The sequence below is a fragment of the Amphibalanus amphitrite genome, unplaced genomic scaffold (assembly GCF_019059575.1).
Source record: "Amphibalanus amphitrite isolate SeventyFive unplaced genomic scaffold, NRLGWU_Aamphi_draft 000038F_arrow, whole genome shotgun sequence".
In the NCBI taxonomy this organism is placed as follows: domain Eukaryota; kingdom Metazoa; phylum Arthropoda; class Thecostraca; order Balanomorpha; family Balanidae; genus Amphibalanus; species Amphibalanus amphitrite.
Window position 1 is genome coordinate 658742 of NW_024881534.1, and position 20825 is coordinate 679566.

At 49.1% G+C, this 20825-nt stretch overlaps 1 protein-coding gene across 1 annotated transcript; it reads left to right on the forward strand.

The window, feature by feature from the left end:
* The first annotated feature begins 13542 nt into the window (after nucleotides 1–13542).
* LOC122373138 (peroxidase-like) lies at nucleotides 13543–17575 on the forward strand. The gene is made up of 2 exons (XM_043350943.1): nucleotides 13543–13610; nucleotides 14887–17575. The coding sequence occupies exons 1-2, from the start codon at nucleotides 13593–13595 to the stop codon at nucleotides 17266–17268; spliced, it is 2400 nt and encodes a 799-aa protein (XP_043206878.1). The 5' UTR covers nucleotides 13543–13592; the 3' UTR covers nucleotides 17269–17575.
* The last annotated feature ends 3250 nt before the right edge of the window (nucleotides 17576–20825 follow it).

Sequence of the window (20825 nt, forward strand, 5' to 3'; positions counted from 1 at the left end):
CCCGCTATCTACGAAAAACCTCAGGGGGCGGATATCCGCCCCTGTCGTGCGCGGGTTAACCCTCGCCCTGGCAGGGCATTTTTCATAACACGGCCTGGCAGGGGGGGGGGGGGGGTCGATGCGACCCCCCCTCGCGATTGGCTCCTATGGCACCTAGGAACACCAAATTTGGTAGGTAGGTGGGCCCCCTGGAGTTCTCGCCCCTGTGCAAATTTGGTCGCTCTAGGTCAATATTTAGGGGGGGTTTTGGGGGTATAAATTTAAAAATTTCGCTAAAAACAGGTCGAAAGTTTTTTGCTTATAACTTTTGATCTAATTAAGATAGAGAAAAAAGAAAAGCACCAGTGAACTCAGCACGTCAAGGCGCGTCGAATGATATACTTTTTAGCTTGCTTAAGTGTACTTAAAGTTTTTCTTAAATTTTAAGTAAACTTAAATTAATAAATTAAGTTCAAGTTAACCAAATTGCATCATATCGCATATCATTCGATTCAGCTGATCACCAGGAACACAATGGTACCATTTTTTAAGCTCTAGCGTCATTATGTGCCAAGTTATTGGCAAAAACGCCATTTGACCTCAGTTGACCTCATTTGACCTGACCCATGGATAAGTACACCAAACAAAGAAGCACCAAGTGACCTGCTGTTAAGTACCGTGGTTTCAAAGCACAAAAATGATAGAACGAAGCGGATATCTCCAGTATTTTCCGAATTTAGTATTTTCCCATAGGCTTAACATTACGACGTAATGACCTCTAACTGACCTCAGGTCAGTGACCTCAAAAAAGCCGGACTATATGTTATACAACTCGGTGAACTTAGCACATCCTGAAAGTTTGAAGGAAATCAGTCGAAAACTGTGAGTTGGAGAGGTGCAAAAAGAAAATTGAAATTTGACCATGACCTTGTACCGGTTTTTCTGACCTGGTGACCTGACCCAAGGTCACCCGGACCTGAAATTTTCAGGTCATATGTAAAAAGGTTGCCCCATAGGCTGTGCCAAATTTGGCGGCGCTGCGCGCCGCCGTTTTTACGCTATCTTCGAAAAACCTTAGGGGGGGTCGCATCGACCCCCCCCCTGCCAGGGCGAGGGTTAAAAATTAAAAATGGGTACCATCGGGTTCCTCTCATCACGGGCAACACGCTCGTTTTTTTCTGCGAAGCTCTAGCTCGATCAGAGGCGAAACGGCGACCCCTCCCCCTTATACGTTCGTGGCTGGAAAAATACCATGAATACGGGCGAGGGTTAACCCTCCTCAGTATTATTGAGTAGTTAGTTCAGCAGATAACATAAACAGAGGTTTGATAGTATGTACGCGTAATGCTTATATTGCACATTTAATTTCACCGGTCATTTCAGGCAATATGAGCGAAATGAGCAGGCAACACAACCTAGGAAACGACTCACCTCTAATTTGTGTGCGTACCTAATGGGAATGCCAACACGCGTCAAACAGTGTTGCTTTATAAGTAACTATTAGTAGGTAGGGATTCATTGAATCATAAACTGATTCTTACACTCACAATCTTACGATGTCGTACAATATATCCCTACAATTATGCATTTTAATCTTGTTCAATGACCCAATGGGACTTATTCACTCATCGTTGTTGTTTGTTTTTTGGGTGCAATAAACAACAGAAGTATAGTAAGCATTCCACGACAGATCGAAAAAACTTCACCCACGTATTTTATTCTTCGTTGAAAACTGGTGTAAGGGGTTATGATGGTCGGGGAAGCCAGCTGTGGCAAGGATGTTTTTCTTCGAATATTTTCCGAGATATAGCCTCAGGCAATTCCTGGAGGTCACGCCGCAACCCTATGTTTGGCGGCTTATAACTCAGACACTATTGGTTTTCTATGATAAAAAACTTTATATGGTTCAACTCACAATCAACCAACATTTTGGCTATCTCGGATTTTCAATTTTTGAAAATTTTGATCACGTGACCTTTTGACCTATTTTTCGAAGAGTGACCTTGATATTTTCCCCACTGAAAGTTGCAATTTTGTCTGATGACGATTAAAGCCTTATCAATTGTCATTCATATGCAATAATAAAAAGTGGCTATCGCCCTGCGTTGACCTCAGGTCAGGGCATTTTTATGACCTGTCCATTATTACGAGCGGGAGCGACAGCGAGTTCTCGAGAACAAAGCAAGATAGCGACAAGCGGTAAACGGTACAGGGTACACACGGATAAGGTCTACAATTTATACTGAGGCCATTTTCAGGTCAGGTCAAAGATGACGTCACAGGGGCAAAAAGAATGTCAAAATAGCGGCACTACATATATATGACGTTTTTCTCGAATAACTTTCAAGGTATCCCAGCTAGGAACAAACTAATAGCACCATCGTGATCCTCTCGTCGATCCGCATCGAAACATACGAGGGGGTATCGAAAAGTTCTGATCATCACGTAGAAGGTATAGACCGGTTTTGATGATTTTTGGTTGGTATTTTATTTGGTTCTCAAGAACAATGTTCCCGCAAAGAAAATCCTGAAAAGTGGTTTTATCTTATGTAGGAGAGACTAAGAAGTAAAAAAGATAAGTATTGGGCCCATTGAGGACCGAACCGTCATCCAACTACTACGCATTTGAAACGGTATCACACTGAGAAAATACATCAAGAACGTTAAATTAGTTTATGGCGAGGAAAGCCCATCTCATGAACTTACCGAAAATGAAGAAATAATTTTCAACTTGGTTGCATGGCCCTTGCAGGGGAGTCAAGAAGTGAGTGACTACCAGTGACTGACAAGGTGATGACTGTGAAGGAGGTGGAGGACCTCATCCTTACAGATCGTCATGTGACCTTTCAGATGATTGTGCAACAGAAAGGTCTCGATGCTGGCTGTGCCTGAAAATATTACCAATATAACGCCTTTTGGGGCGACTAACGGAGCGAGCGAAAGGTCGCCCGAACCCCACTCGATGCCTATTTTTAAGTGTCTATCCTTCGCTGCCTCCCATTACTGCCCCACGTTTTCGGTCGCCGGCCGCACAGTGCGCCGCCCCCACAGCCTCCTGCCGAGGCCCCAGCTACCCAGCAGCCTGCACGCGCGCCCGGCCAGCTCCTTGGCGCCGCTGAAGAGGGAGAGCAGCGACCAGCCGAGCAGGAGGCCGATGTAGCCGCCCATGTCTGCCAGCAGGTCCGGTGCCGAGTACGTCACGCTCGTCTCCATCACGCGGCGTACCTTCTCAAATGTCATCGTCAGAGTGAACTCATCGGCATCGCTCTCAAATAAGCCCGGCCGTATGTAGATTCTGAACCAGTCCTGGGTGCACGATAGCGGACACGCCTTATCCATTTGTTCTTGACGTCTGTCGAAGTCATCGCCGGTGAAGTTGCGGATGTTCCAGTTGAACCCCGTGGTAGGGAAGGTGCCCAGGGTCTGTATGGCCATGCAGAGTGGCCTCCCGTCAGGAGCAGCCTCTTCATCCAGACGGCATTTCAGCCACTTCAAATACCATCGCCGCTGGCAGGCAGCCCTGCTGTACGTCGGGTCCGGTTCGCACGGCGCTCGACGTAAGTTCGGGCTAATCTCGCGATCCGCTGTGATGAGCAGATCCGTTTTAGTTGTAGTGTTCTTAACAGAAAATGAATCTGAGCCAGATATAGAATATCCCCAGTATTCAGGGTCGCCGTGAACGATGATATCGTAAGCGTCTTCACCTAGTTCCTCCTCCTGCCGGTACAGACTCAAAAGCACACTCCTGCTGGGTTCGGTAATCGGAGTAAGCGTTGCTATGATTCCCCCAAAAGCGTAATTCAAGTATTCTTTCCAAGTGCCACGATAATCGGTGAACACATTTGTGGCGCTGTCAACCTTATACTCATTGGTGTCATTGAGACCTTCGACCATCTCGGTCGCCTTCAAGCCAGACCACCGGATAAGCTCTTGAAGAGAACGATTTCTGAGGAAGGCCTGGCGATGCTCCATAGAGCTATGAAACAGCGAGTCTATCAGAGACTTCTTCGTGAAGAAAGATGGCCGAACTGAAAACGCAGGAGGCTGGAAGTCTTTCTCCCAGCGTACCGTCGAAGCGGTGGGCTCCGAGAGGAACAGTCTAACTCTGCTCCAGGTGATCGCCACCCACCCTGCCAGCAACCCCAGCACTACGGCGTGTTCCAGCAGACTGGAGAGGCTGGGGAGTCGGAAGTGGACGATCTTGGTCGGCCAGGCGCGACATGAACGCCTAAGACCGCTGCTGCTCTGGGCACCAGAAGACACCGCAGAGCTTACGGGATCTGGGATGTCCCGGCGCTCTGTTTTCTGGAACATGGTAAATTGTTCACTACAGTAGTTCAACTGCACCTAGCTTTGAGCTAGGACTACGATCTGTTCTCTTTTCTTTTTCTTTTTTGTTGGCTAATCGACAGTGTTTGCAGAAGATCAACGCGCTCTTTCCACTGTTAACAAGACGTCTTTGGGGCTATGGACCACCACAGGAAGAGTGTCCGATATCCTAAAAGGTACTTCTGTTGCAAGTAAATCAGCACCAATCACCAATTCGAATCCACTAGCCCTCACAAACCGTTCTTTGCCTTCGAACCGCTGGGTGGGGACCCCACAGAGTGGGCAGTGTTCTGCGCTGTTGGCCTTCACACCTTCCACGACTGAAGTGTAGCGCCCACTGCCACTCTTGGCTTATACTGGGCCGACTTTGTTGGCGGCGACGAGCGGCGACTACATGCGTGCTAGCTTCGGCGCTGCTGCCACATCGACCAACCGTGCATCACTAATTTGCTGCAATTAACCACTTCGGCTGATTGCAGACATGACACGTAAATACATACCTACTCCATGCAAGACCACTTGACTCGATGTACAGGGTCCGGCAAAAGTCTTGACGTAGTTTTAAAATCGTTCCACACTTCAAGCCATTGTAAATAAAAAAGTTGTTCAGCGCTCAATGCATTGTCCACGGACAAGCAAACACTTGCGAACACGGTTCGGCATACTGGCCACGAGAGTTGAGAGCACATACGGCTGGATTCGTGACCACGCAGACTTGAGCTGCGTCTCCAGCTGCGCGAGGTTGGTTGCTGGCGTCTGTTTGTCGAGGTCTTGCTGGACGATCGCCCACAGCTCTTCAATGGGATTTAGGTCGGAACTGTTCCCCGGCCACTCCTCCTTCGCCCAGAAGTGCGGCACGTTGTCTCAGCACCACTGCTGGGCTGTGGCAGAGCGATGCGCTGGAGCCCCTTCCTGCATGAAGATGGCTTTCGACCTCTCAGCCACCATCCGTCGCTTCAGAACAGAGCCGTTTCTGTGCCATTTGATGGCAGACAGGCAGGATTCCCCCGAGATGGTCTCCACATAATACTTAGTGTCCACCTTCGTCTTGGGCGGGATGACGTGGAGCAGCTCACTGAGCACTTGATGTGACATCATCACCCACACCATCAACTTCGCTGGGAATTCGACAGGAGCTGTGGCACACTGGCTGCGTCGGGCGCCCAAATGCGGCCATTCTGGCGATTTGGTGGGTGCACTGGTCGGAGAGGGGCGCCGACATTATTCGCGACCAGACTTTGCGACATTCCCGCTTGAATCATGCCGATGGCTCGATTCCTGAGGCTGACATCGTAATATTTGACCATGGTATTTTCAGCCTTCATTTCAACAGCACGCTCGCTACTCAAATGACCTCGCACAATCAGCCGCTGGCCCTAAGGTTATCCGTGGTCTTTTACCCCGGAGCACAATAGATGCGCTGACACAATGGCGTTCAAAGCAAAACGCTGGGTGGGGCAAAACGCGCCTGGGAAGACACAGAAACTAGAATACCACATACGACAAGACTTTTGCCGGACCCTGTAGTTCACAAAGCCGACTCCTTTGCGATATTTAATGGCGATGACAGTATCAACATTGAAAGCAAAACGCCCAACGCGCGACACTTTGTGGACTTCGATGTTTGAACTTATTTCCATGACTGTATAGAGCTTATAAATCGTGCCAGCAGACGCTGATGAATGAAGTTAACTTAGAACCTCAGCGATGGCGCGATGGGTTGATGAATAGTTTAGTGAGTTTCATCGCCAAGCGGCATTAGAGTAGCAGTTCCATGAAGCTCATGTGTTCTATGTGTTATATTGATTCCAGTGCTCGCTTACTCATTTATCTCGGCCATCAGTGAGAAGACCTCAGCAGCGCCTGGCCATGGCCTTGTCTTCCGCACGATCGCAGTTATTTGCAGACCAGAGCCGGGCACGACAAGTGATACTTGCTGCACCGTAACAGAATCATTAAACGCTCCGAGTGTACAGTGGATCTAGTAAGGATCTCCAGACGCAACTAGATGGCGTTGAGCCTTAGTCGAGTCCATGTGATATTCAAGGAGAGGTCACTACCGAGCTGGGCTCGATGGGGAGGTGGGCGGGGGGGGGGGGGGGGTGACGAGGTCACAGTGCGAGTGACCTGTCAAACAGCCCCGGCGCGGTGGGGCACTGCCGCAGGCAAATGGCGCACTCCAGCGTTGTTCCATATCGCGGTGGTGGGCCGGGCGGCCGGTTAGCTTGGCAGTTGGCTGCTTGGAAGGAAAGGATAATGAGGCATGGGTTTGCTGTGGCCGGCTCATCTACTGTCAACTATAATGGTAAACCCAAATAAATGCAAATGTGATGTTGGTAATGCAGCTGGCAATGGAATGCTAGCAAATGCTCCGGCCGCCCACTTAGCTATAAGGATTAACATTACTTATGTCTCCTGAAATTTTCATTGAATATAATTCAAGCAATAGAAAGATCGTATCGTTCGCTGGTTTTTTGACCGGCTGGCGTTTCATGCGTAGAGCGCCCTTTGGCAAATGATTATGGACGCCATTTAATTGCGTCCCAGAAAAGCTATTTCTGGCGCCTAAAAGCTGACTCGCCCCAAACTTGGTCCTCAGCACCTATTTGGTGGATACCAGCACCAATCATGGAAAATGACCTTAATTAGCTGTTTCTGGCACCTATTCATCGGCACGCCTTACTCTTTTTTTCTGAATCTGGCACCTAAATGCTGAGCCTAGCACCAATCTAGTAGAAAAATGAGCTACTGGCTGGTAGAATCATGTTGTTCTGGTATAATGACCCCTGGAGTCTAGCCTAAAGGTTGCCAGTGCAGCTACACTCTAAGACAGCCCCGTAGTGATCTCAGCATTGTATATGACGTTTAAGTAAGCAAATAATATTGATTTGTTTGAAAAAAAACAATGTCATTTAAATATTTAAAAGTATTTATTTGTAATGCTTAAAGTTAAACATTTTTGTGAGTAATTGTCTCGATTTTGACCATTAAAACGGGTATTGTATTTTTTGACGTCATCAAATAGCTCCAAAAAAGAAATGTGATGTTTTCATTCCGTTCAAGGCCGCTGAAGAAACGCGGGATCTTGCGTGGGACATTGTCCGTTGTTTGCCGCGCAGAGTTGTGCCGTGGTTGTGCCTTTTTCATCCGTTTCTTACTTATGTCATATGTGTGCATGAAGCTTTGATTTTGTTTTTGGTTATTGTGTGGCCGGTCAGTCAAACGCCCCTGTAGAAACCGGATGCTGCGTTTGATCGAGATGGAGTCAGACGATGATTGCAGAAAGCTAATAATATTGAAAAGAGGGCCGGTTGCGTGGCATGTCTGTTCAGAGTTGACATTTTGCTTTACTCCAGTTTATGACCTGAGAGCCTGGCTGGAAGTGACGGATCCAAACTTTTCACGTTAAAATGGCTGAGGGTGCAATAATCTCTAGTCTCTACATAGCGGGCTGGTATAGGAGCGTCTTGCTATGCTGCACCATAGCTGGCTAGTGATTCTCTTTTGGCTAGAAATGGCATTAATCATTAATCATTATCTCCACTGGCGAAAATGGCACTTGACATCACCGAATGCAACGTTCATGTTGTTAGGATACATAAAATCAGGAAGATTACGCGAATTAGGTAGGCAAACGTGGAATAAAATAGGTGCTGGATGTTTTGGTTTTGGTGCTGAATCAGCAAACAGCAAATACGGAGTTCAACTAGACGATCTGGCAACTTTAGGCTGTGTGGAAGCAATTAGGTGCCAGATTCAGATATTAGGGTCGAATAAGCATTTTGGGGCTGATCAGCAATTAGGTGCCAGAAACAGCTTTTTAGGGACCAGAAACAAATATTCCCCAATAATTATCACGCAGGTGATTTTTTTTTTTTGCTGGTAAGATGGGCCTTTAAGGTCAAATCAAGTCCCTAAGAGGAGATGAGGAAAAGTGGACGAAGGCCACATTTTTGTGCATGAACTCTGGAGTTAAAAAAGCTTAAAGTTATTATACGTGTAAGCTAAAAACAATTAGATCAGTTAATAGAAATATTTGACCCGAAATTAGCCTCTGTTTTGTCTGCCCATGATTGCGTGGAAGACACCGGTCCAACCGGGTTCAACCCGGCCCAGCCTGGCTCGGCTCCCCCCTTTTTTAATATAAATTTGGCCCGAACCTTTTGAAAGAAAGGAATCACAAGGACAAATCCCCGCTAAGCTGAGCTTATTGCGTTGACCTTGTTCTCTACCCTCCGATCAAGCAATTCCTGGTCTATGGCAAAAATTTAGAGTCCAAATTTTAACGTGCGCACATAGTCGCGCACGGCCGGTCCCCTCACTGACTTCGCCTGACAGCGGCCTGCCACCAACCACAACCATACCCGTCAGGAGCCGCTCAAAAACGTCAAGCACTCGTCGCGTTTCGAACCCGGACTTTTGCAACCGGGACATGCGCTCTCACCACGTGGCACATGAGTCCAACGCTCTACCGACCGAGCTACCGGGACGGACATTTACGTTGGGGTTTCGCCTCGTGACATTGACAGACGTCAGACACTTTGGCCGAACTTTAGCCGAAACACTGAGCAAGCTGCGCAGGGCGATAGGTGCTCGTAGCGTTGAGGCTGGGTAACCTGTGAGCTGAATGTGATGTCGTGAGTTCGAGCCCCACTCCCGGGTCTGGTTTTATCTAGACACGAACCAAAACCTTTCCTTCTACTGCAACACAGATAAGCACGATGACATTTTCCCCCAATATTTTTCCCCAATATCCTCTCCAAGAGTCAAAACTATCGCTTATAAATGTTAAGCTAAGTTTTATTTTTTAAGAAAATATTTTTGGTCATTTGTCTGGAACCATTTCAACTCTTTTTTTTTTCTTTTCTGCTTCTTTTCGACCCGATAAAACCCACCAAAACTGAACGTGCCAAATGAAAAATATCTGATTCAAATAACAGTTTAGAAAAACCTCATCATGCATCATGAAAAGCATCATGCAACTATCGACTGAATGGTTGCATGCTATGAATACGTCCTAGCTTTCAATTATCATTGTTCAACATTTTGGCTGGAACTGACGCTGCCTCTGGCTTGTCCGTTTGTTTGAGATAATGATTCCCTTCAGTCGCATTCTTGCCGGTTCCACATGAACAGGATACCACCATACCGGAGTGAACGCACCCGCAACCCTCATCACCTCCCCTCAGCCTCGGCGCAGTTGCGGGCGGCCCTGGGCGGCCCACTCCCGGCGCTACGCACGCCCCATATACCGCGTCACTCCCCCTCACTCCTTCCCCCACAATGACCGGTGACCTCACTTCCCTCGGGATTTGGACTCGCCCTACCCCGACCGTAGCGCCACGTGGTGGCTCTGGAGATCTTAAATAGACCCACTGTACGATTGAGGCGCACGGTAACATTCAAAAGGCGATTTGATCGTTATAGCACTTCATCATGCAACGGGTGAATGAAGATCGATGCATCCCGAAACTTAGTGTGGCTTACCGAAAGGGCCAATGTTCAGCTCCATACTGATTCCTCCATCTTTTCGGAAACTGAAAAAATTGCAAGCAAATACCATACAATGGGATTGACTGTCGACTGTCTACCCCATTCATCAATAAGCCTCCCCACGAATAATAATGCTTTATCCATGGCAGTTCTGTGCCAAATGGGTGTGAATCGATACAAAGGGCACGAATTGCACCGTTCATTAGGGCACGAAGTACGGTTTTTCGTGACAAACCAAAAGCCGATCGAAGGATGCGTCTTTCAATGTCGGATGCGTATGCGTCTTTCTGCGAAAATAAGAATATATGCCCACAAGTTACTGGAACGCCTGGCGCCGTTAGTCTGTTTGCGAACTGCATCTATTATTTTTGTTTATCGATTCCCAGATTAACCTCCTGACACTGGGGATGACGCTTAACAGGACTCATGTTTTCTGGCCACAGGCCACACCCTGGGTCAGAATAAATCCTGCATAGTTTTGCATGGCGTATGTATGTATAAAGCATCCAACATTAAAGACAGCGTTTCCGTCCCCCGCCGGGCTTCCTATAGGGTCGGCCGGGTCAGGGGCGAGCGGCAGCTCCATGGTCGCATGCCACCCAGATCCGGCTGCAGTCCAATGATGAACGGACAACACCACCACGTGTGCAGGTGACATGCAGCCTTGGGAACGGCAGAATGCCCTCTCGTTACCCTTCACCACAGTGAGGAATGTGTCACTCGATAAATTGGATCAACACCTGAGCGGACCGGCTCATCATTGCACCACTTGGCTGGTTGGCTAATCTGGCAGTACGGCGTAGTCCTCACACGTCGTCAATGACACATTGCGGTGATCACACCCCCCCCCCCCCCCGTCTAACTCGGCTCCTGGGCCACGTAGCGACACGCAGTAAGCGACATTCGTAACTCGTAAGAGCGTCGAAAATCATTACGGCAATATTCCAGTCATGTTCTTAGGTCAGGTCAAGGGTCAGGTCAGCATAGCTTATCAAAGGTAAAATTTTGCGTATTTCAAAATTAAGTATAACGATTATTTCAAAATTTTCGAAAAACCGGCGCATAGCTCGGGAACCGATAGGGCTACAGTGCTGCAGAATTTCTGTAACAATTTTTGACTCAAGAAAGGCACGTTTGTATGTAGGCGATGAATATGAAATTAGACAGATGAGAGTGTTCGCCATTTTTCAAAATATCTGAATAAAAGCATCATGTTACACCAGTGGATTCATGGAGAGATATTTTGAAATTCATTGTTCTTCTTTTACATAGATCATTTTGGGCTAGAACTAGAACTGAAAAGATGTGATGCCCGTTGAGAACGCTGTTGAATACAATACTCAGTTGTCAGACGTCAGCACCGCTTAGCGTCCCATTTCATCCCTGTTCAGCCGGGGAAAATGGATGACTAATGTCTGTGTCCATTATGATCAATGTTAGTGTGTGGTTAGTGACAAAATTGAGTGTGGTCAGACCACTGCACTACACATTAACCCTCGCATGTGTAGGGGGGGGGGGGGGTCGGATGGACCCCCCCATGGTTTTTCGTGAATAACTCGCGTAAAAAGCGGCCGATCGCGACGAAACTTTCAGTACTCTCGCATTGATCAATTTTACACCTACCCTGAAAATTTCATGACCCTGACCCAAATGACCTTTGACCTGTGACCTCTTTTCCGAGACCATGTTTGGCCGGAATCGCGATTTCGCGTATGTCGGCTCGCACTAGCCGCGTGTTTGCAAGCTTTTCGTGGTTTCAAACGTTCAAACATGTGATTTGATGTTACTCCCGTGTGTGTCAAGGTCACCTGAAGGTCAGGTCAGGTCATTGACCTTTGGTGACCTCGGGTGACCTCGGTTCACTTTTTCGAGTTTTACATGTTTCTAGGCTAGTTTTTGGAGCTGAATTCGAATTTAGCAACCATTTGAACATTTACGAAGTAGTTTTGGTGACTTCGTAACATGTTACGAAGCTGTCAGAGGCGGTTGACACGTACTACGAATACCCGTCACGACGCCTACTGGTTGACCTGACCTGACCTGACCCGACCTGGTCTAAATGCTTCAAGACATCATCTGTGATCAAAACTAATACGATATTCGTGATCAGCACCCCGAAAAACCCCTTAGCAGCCACACTTTACGACTTTCTAACAGGTCCCGATTTTCCCGACTTTGGGTCATTGACCTGACCTGGAAGGTCAACCAATGACCTAGGACCTTAAAATTGGGTATCATCGGCTTCCTCTCGTCACGGGCAACACGCTCGTTTTTTCCGCGAAGCTCTAGCTCAATCAGGGGCCAAACGGCAAGGGGGGGTCCAACCGACCCCCCCCCCCCCTACACATTAGAAGCTGGCAAACGCCGCACACATGCGAGGGTTAACGGCGACACCTTGCGAATCAGACGGTGATGTGGTGTTTCACTGCATGTACTCATCGGCCGGTTGATGCCAAGGTGCCATCTGCACTGGGCCCCTCGTGTCGTTCCGAAATGGATGTGTGACACAGCTGCCGCATGACATTTTACATGGCTTTTGTCGCGCATCAACCTACGACTAAACTTGTGACTGAACCATTAAGTTTGTGTTGGTTTTATCGCAATTCGCATGGTCCCGCACCGGGCATTGGGTAGCATGCGATGAGCTTGGACTAAAGCCTCGCTAGCGCTTGACCTTTGAACAGCCTTTAAATAAGCGTTTTGGATTGTAAAGATAACATACATAAGTATGTATGTATATATTAAATAATTTTGTTCACAACTGACTCACGTTTCGCTTATGCGGCAAAGCTTGGCATCGCCATTTTTCCTACTTTATCTCCTGTTTGTTCTGGGAAATCTTTGTATCGCGGCGCAACGTCATTTCGACCATTGCGCTGCGCCCGTCACAAATATACCGGTGGGCTAATGCTGTTATTGGGGTCGATAATCATAATAAGCAGGGGCGCGGGAACTACTTTCCGACTGGGGGGGGGGGGGGGCACACAATAATAGAGATCAACCTAGGGTACCCCCAAATCTAGTTTTCTCACCGGTTTTAGGCCACTTGTTTTTCATCCCTCGGCTTTTTCAACAAAAAAAGAAAACATTTGCAAAAAAAGTGTGGTATTCCGTCTCAAAGCTGTGGGGGCATCGCCCCCACGGCCCCAGAGTTGGGGGGGGGGGGGCAAGCTGCCCCCACTGCCCCCCGGCTCCCGCGCCATTAATAAGTTGTGAAACGGGCTTGCCTTGTGCAAATCCCATGCTTTTTTTTCGTGCTCAAAAAGCTTAGGTATTTAGAAATCAACATTCAACTGCCATCATTTCATGCATACCGGCTTGAGTTATTGCTTTCAGAGGCTCAAGAAGTTACAGGATAAGCTTTTAACTAGTAGGGCTTGTAGTGGAGAACTTATAAAGAAGAAGAGCAGGAATGGCTTGTCGACTATGGCACAAATTTTGTCTAAGAAAATATTTCACGTTGAAACGCCGCATCCCACATCAACTGTACTGCGCCATTAGTTTCCGTACATTCCTGTCCTTTTGCCCTTGTTCTGACCCCCGGTGATGCCAAGGTTAGGTGCCATCTGCACTGGGCCCCCGGTGATGCCAAGGTTAGGTGCCATCTGCACTGGGCCCCTCGTGTCGTTCCGAAATGGATGTGTGACACAGCTGCCGCATGACATGGCCGCGGGCAGCACAAAGGCCACCGCCCCGGTCGGGACACTATAAAATGGCCCGTGCTGACACGAGAACGTAAAGCTGCACTGAGTAGGATCGCCAGATCAACTCGGCAGAAGGCTGCTGATCTAATGAAGCTTGCTGTAGCGGTGAGTTGACTCAACTGATCTGTATCTGCATCGATGCAATCCTGAAAAATGCGCGATGGACGTGAAAGTAAAATACATAGACCTGTTTGTGGTTACGTGCTCTGCATGTTACCTACACATATTTCTTATCTCGCCCACTTTCAAAAGTACAGCCAATGCATGAAGTTGGGATAACTATGCATAAATACGCTTGTCATTAGGTCTCGGACCAGTGTCGTCTTAGTTGGGTAGGGGAAGTTGGGGCAATGCCGGAGTTGGGGCAAAGCCGAAATTCGAGATATTTCTAAAACCGTACGACATGGATGCCACGTCTCAGTGATGCTCTGAAGCTTAAGTGACTACAATTATCGCATGTTTGTTACGAGTCGTCATTTGAAATACTTCGGCTGTGAGGGCGCCAAAAGCGTTTTCAAGGTACGTTTCCCTTGTACTACATGCGCCTTTGAAGCTGCATTTCTTACTCATTATGCTACCGTTTGTCTGGCCAATTCGGTCAAGTAATCTTCAGCATGTCTTTGCATAAGTGTGCTGCCTATTTGAAATTTATACAGCACGTTTAAAAGTTATGGGCCTGCAAATGAAAGTATGGCTGGCTGGGGTAATGCCGAAAACGTGCAATTACGCACGTTAAAGCACGCTACGTGGACTTTACTGCTGTAGAATAGCAACGCGTATTTTTAGTCAAACAAATTACACTTTCAGGCGGCACAACGGCCTGTTACCTATAAGGAATGATTTACCTGGCATTTCCTTATTATATCACACAATTATAACTTCCACTGTGCACCAAGCGTCCTCAAGCTCTTAAAACGCTTGTCAGCTTTGATGAATTTTGGATAAAGTTTGAGATAAATTGGCAAAACATCAATGTCGGCATTCCTCGTAGATCATTTATCCCATTTTCGGCTTTCCCCGCAGTCCGGGGCAACGCCGAAAAAGTCAGTTCTTTGATATTTTTAGTTTTTGCGCTTAACGGTATGCGAATTCATCAAATGCGCCTGGTATGTTTGAAAGACAAAAGACTGGCCTCTCGAATGACGCCAACAAGAATAGCTTATGTTGTCTACCTTGCGTGCTACGGGCGTCAGAAAAAAAGTATTCGGCGTTCCCCCAACTTCCCCTAGGTATGTATTAGATGTAGGTATGTCCAGCGTGGTATTTTCGGCAATGACATGCCTTATTTTCTCACCCTGTTTCACTCTTTTATTCTTGTTTTTATGCAAATAAATTAACCTAATTTTGAGGTCGACTGTATCGCGCCGTTTTTCTCCTGCAGCTTGTGGTGGTGGTGGCGGCCTCTGGTGCGAGGCATGGCCCTGGACAAGGTAACGGTGGTGGAGGCGGAGGCGGTGGCGGTGGCGGAGGCGGAGGCGGAGGCGGAGGCGGTAACGCCTGTCAGTGCACTCCGCCTTCTCAGTGCCGCCTGGCCACTGCCGGCGTGTCCTTGCGCAGCTGCACCCTCGCCGACCAGTCAGCAGGAGTGTGCTGCCGCAACCCTCCAACAGTCAGCATTCCCGCAGGAACTCTCCCCGGCCTTCTCAGCCCCCAGCGGAACTACCGCAGGTCTGTGGACGTAGAGTGTACTTCCTCAGATAGCGCAGCTCTGGAGGACATTCTGGCTGAACAGGAGCAACTGGAGAATCGTCTGCTAGATCGTGGGACAGTGGCCCGAGGGGCGACACGGTCCCACCGTCGGCTGCAGATGGCTGGTCCCGAGCACCAGACTTCCGCCCGACGAGCACTCCTCGACATTCTGAGCTCCAAGGTGTGCAGAGGCGGCGGTAACGGAAGCGGTAACGGAAACGGTAACGGAAACGGTAACGGAAACGGTAACGGAAACGGTAACGGAAACGGTAACGGAAACGGTAACGGTAATGGAGGCGGAGATGGCAGCGAGTCGAACTGCCCTGATCCTGCGACCCCGGATTGTCCCTCCTCCCCATCCTTCCGCACCGCGGACGGTTCCTGCAACAACCCGACCAACCGGCAGCTAGGGATGTCAGGTCATGCGATGCTGCGCCTCCTGCCCAGCCGTTATGACGATGGCATATTTGAGCCGCGCAGCCGGCAGACAGACGGCTCGCCCCTGCCCTCCGCCCGCCTCGTCAGCTCGACGGTCACAGCCGACTCTGACGCCGCTGACGACCGTTTCACCCTCTCGGTGATGCAGTGGGGACAGTTCGTCGACCACGACCTAGCGCTGACGCCCGTCTTTGCTCTGCCCCCATACGGTACTGCCATCGCGTGCTGCACGCCCAGCGGCCAGCCGCTGCCTGAAGCTGACACCCATCCCCAGTGTCTTGCCATCGAGGTACCCGCCAACGACTCGTTTTACGGTCCTCTGGGGGTGCGCTGTATGGATTTTGTTCGTTCTGTGCCGGCCGAAGCTCCCGATTGTGGCGCCACGGTCGATTTCCAGCAGCAGGATGTTCTCACCCACTTCCTGGACGGGTCGCAGATCTACGGGTCCGACGCCGATCAGCAGAGGCACCTCCGCGAGCTCAGCGGGGGACGCCTGAGGTCGCAGTCTGGGTCACTGCTCCCCGGCGATGGGGATACCTTCTGCTCCATCAGTGGCTCTTCCCAGCAGTGTTTCGAGGCTGGGGATGAGCGGGTCAACGAGCAGGTAGGGTTGACGCTGGCACACACCATCTGGCTTCGTGAGCACAACCGTATAGCGGCTGTGCTGGCAGGGAGACACCCAGACTGGGACGACGAGCGCCTTTTCCAGGAGGCGAGGCGCATAGTTATCGCTGAGTACCAGCATATAACTTATAATGAATGGCTGCCGACGATTCTTGATCTCGACTTCCTCACACGCAACGAGCTGCTTGTGGACAATGGCAGCACCTACTCAACAAAGTACAGCAGTGACGTGCAGACACTGGTCACCAACGCGTTCGCCACGGCGGCGCTGCGCTTCGGCCACAGTCTGGTCTCTGGAACGATCGGTTTGTTCTCCTCGCTCGGCGTTCAGGTCAGCAGCGTCATGCTTCGGGACGTCTTCTTCGACCCGCACCTCCTCTACGACCCGCAGCGTCTCACGCAGCTCGCCCGCGGTCTCACCAACCAGCGTACCCAGAAGCTGGACGGTAACTTCGCCTCGGATGTCACCGAACATCTGTTTGAGGGTGACGGTGACTCTCATGGACTCGATCTAGTAGCGCTCAACATCCAGCGCGGTCGCGATCATGGTCTCGGCACGTACAACGACGCCCGCGTAGCCACCGGGCAGAGTCGTGTACCAACGTGGAACGCTTTGCGGAGAACCATGTCTGCGGAGGAGATCGAGGCACTGCGCAGCGTCTACGGCCACGTCGACGACGTGGACCTCTTCATTGCCGGGGTGCTGGAGCGTCCAATGCGGCACGTCGTGCTCGGCAAGACCTTCGGACGGCTCATCGGTGACCAGTTCATTCGCCTCCGACACGGCGACAACTTCTTCTACGACCTGGGCGGCTCGGAGCGGCCGTGGCGGCTGTCGGGCGCGCAGCTGGAGCAGGTGCGCCGCGCCAGCTGGGCCCGCGTGCTCTGCGACAACGTGGCGGACGTGACGCGCATCCAGCCGCTGGCGTTCCGCGTAGCGGACACCGGCTCCAACGCCGTCACCAGCTGCGACAGCGATGCCATTCCGCGTGTCAACCTGGACGCCTGGTAGCGAGTATCATGAACAAGGCGTGCCCTCTGGCCCTTGTTCAGCCCGCTGGCATAGGCGAACTCGAGATCTAAGTTTGTCTGCACGTAGGTCCACGTGCTCGACGTTTTCATTCGTTGTGTGTTTTCGGTGTTAAACAACATATCTCTTGTATCAAGGATGATCGCACGCGAAGCCGACAATCACGTTCGATCGTAAGTCGCGTTCGTAAGTCAGCGGGCTAACTAGACGTTTTAATTTGCTGTGTGTTTCGGTGTGTGGCATTACATGTATTGTACCGAAGATGAAAATAAATGGCATGGGAATGGTGTTACCTACGTCTTTCTTCTCCCATTGATAAATGATGATGGTTTGCACTTTGCATCAACCAAATATCTGACACGAGCATGATGATAATCGTAATTGGTCGGGAAAGATGGGTGAAATAAATGTGTTGTCGTGGCATATCGCTTTTATGTTATCCTTAATCAGCGAAGTCTATTGTCTATCCCATGGTTAACTTACCGTGACCTAACTTGACAAATAGGTAATCAACCCTAAACAAGGAGTTCAGAGTTATCATCAGACACCAATTTCGCTCTGGTGTTGCATTGCTGCAATGCACGGTTACATGTACCGGGTACCCGATAAGAGAAAACGATCTTAGAATCAATACCACTGCACATGCTAAATGAAAATGAACATAATTCGCTACAGATAACGATGAGCTAGTAAATGCATGCCTACTCGTAGATCTAATTTCGTCCTAATGGCGGTGCTCTTGCAACCAAGCTTGCAACTATACATATAACCCGCATCCCGTTGGGCTCTGCCGAGCAACGCGCCCTGTTGGGGGGGGGGGGCAATTTGGCCCCCCTAAGATCTCGAGAACCACGCAACCTAGCGACAAGCAGCAAAGGGTGTTGGATAGCCCTATCAGAGAACTACCCTGTGACCCAATTTTATTGACCTAGGTCAAACCGATGACGTCACAGGTCAGGTCAAAGGTCGAATTTTCACCGTTTACAGGCATTTCAAGAAATGCGTTGTAAAATCGAGTAAAATGCATTTAATTGATAATCATCGATGGGGAAATGTTCTTCAAACACATATTTTGCTATTTGAGGTCACTGATACTAGGTCAGGTCACAGAGGTCAGGTCACTGAGGGTCACAATATAAAAATATCATGTGATGCATGTTTTATGGTCCATTTTATGTCAAATACGATTTTGTGGGTCAGGCAGCCTTTGGGGTCTGTTTAGATTATGTTCTGGTGAAGGTCAGGTCAAGGTCAGGTCAAATTAGGTCAAATTTCAAAGTTGATATTTTTGCATAAAATGGGTATCGATTCGATGCAGCTTGTCACGGGGAGTTCAATGGTGGTCTTTGTTTTGCCCTACGTGGTCTAGAATCGCTAAAAATGGAGTTCAAAAATTTGACGTCATCATTTTTGAACAGTTTTTTCGTTATAACTTGGCCAAAAAAACGAGATATTGATCTGAAATTTGGTATGGATATAGAAGAGCGCAGGGACTATCACATATATTCCGTTTTTTTCGAAAATTGGATTTTTTTTAGTTTTTCTTAAAAAATCAATTTTTTGAAACTTTGGGGGTAAAAACCCAAAATTTTGAAAATCCGAGATAGCAGTTTTGTAGCGCCGCTTTTTTGTCTACTAGACCATATAAAGAACTTTGAAATTGCTTGGTAACTGCAGCTTTGGTGAGCGTTTCAAGATTGCATGTTTTTTGCTCATTTTTGCTCTAACATGACCTCAGTTTGACCTCAATAACTCCTGACCTAAGGTGACCTAAGACTTGAAATTTTGTGTGAAGGTGTCAAATTGATGCCCGGGGAGGTACTGAAAATTTGGCGGCGCTGTGCGCCGCCGTTTTCTTGCTATTTAGGAAAAAACACAGGGGGGGGCAAATTGCCCCCCCCCCCAACGGGGCGAGGGATAATAAATCACCACAAATTGAGTCACGAACTGTGTTATGTAATGCTGCATGAGTCTAGCCTGAGTCTTAGGCTGTATACACAACGCACATTGCACAAAATTTCCCTACTGGTGTGATGGTGGTACAGGTGGCGCTGAGGGAAGCGCCAGGCGTCGCTGTCGTACGCTCGGTCGGCCGCCGCCGCACCCCGGCTGCCACACGAGGGCCGAGGCACCGGGTGACGGTCAATGGGGCGATGAAATGGGGGACTCGTTTTGATGTGTGGCTGGTGGTGTCGGTGCCACGCTGGTGATGAATAGGATTGGAGGGTAGTGTTTGTTTTCATTTTGCCTTAGCGAACATCCAGCTCGACCAAAACAGACTTTGCAACTGTTCAAGTTGTCGATAATAAGATCACGTCTTTTTGGGGTGATCTCATCGGATGCTCGTTTGACTAGATGGTGACCTTATGTTCCCTCGTGCCGGAACAGCCAGTGCCACGGGGACGGGCTCAGCTCGTGGGTAAATCAGCTCAATGTTCCTCTCGATGACCTTATAAGCTCCGTGGTCCGTTCGTAGACGGTAGGTACTTGGTATTGTCTAAATAGACGGAAACGGCTTACCCCACTCCAAAGAAAAACAAAAGGAGCCTGAACTACACATTGCTGACGAATGCCAAGGTACGGGAACAGCGGGATTTGTATTTTTAAGACACGTGGAATCATTTTTGCCGCTTATCTTTGTTTGTATTTGCTATCACTGACATTTTGTTTCGAACGTTTTTAAGTTGCGTACTTGCCATCAGGTACCTACTTGCCTTTTAACTACAGCAATCTTTCGAACTTGTGATATCTCGTTCTGTACGGTCTCAAATCTGTGTGACTAACTGCCCTTGCCCTTTGTCTGATCGCTCATTTCTCGCTGACCCAATGACCGTCTCAACCCCTCCCCCCCCCCCCCCCCACACACACATCGCAGCCGACCTGTTTGTTCGCGTCCGGCTCACATCAGCTCATCAGGTCAGATTGCGTCAGATCGGCCCGGCTTCATCACCCACCAGCGACCCAGACAGGAATCAGGTAGCCGCACCGCGTGCTATCGACTAAAAATCCCCGACAGTCCAACGCGCAAGTCACTGCACCGTCGCATCAACCCCGCGACCGCTCGTCCCTACTCTTCGGTGAATCTAAGAACGGAGTCCCGTGTCGTTTGCTGGTCGCATTGCAAGTAAGGTTCGTTGTTTGCTAAAGAGTAATGTGGACTGTTTTGTGTGTCTTCTGGCCGTTTCCGTACTACATAGTTCGCTGTACTGTTTCGCTTAATTACCAGGTCAAATGTGTAAAAATACGCAACACTTCTTCAAAACTTCGATGGCCCATGCCTCCCGGGGGCCATACCTCCCGGGTCTCCCCTAAGTGTATCAAGACACCAATTTCCGTTTTACTTACCGTTAAACCGGCCTATATCTTCAACCATCACGGACAAGCAGCAGCATGAAAACTACAGCTGACTCACCTATCAAACGGCCTGCATCCTCATCCTCTATACGGACATGGGAAGAGTTCTAACCCGCCAGTAAAACAACTTCCTCCCCACATGGGGCGGGTGTGACCAGGTGACCCACTGCTGGGTCGGGAGCGGC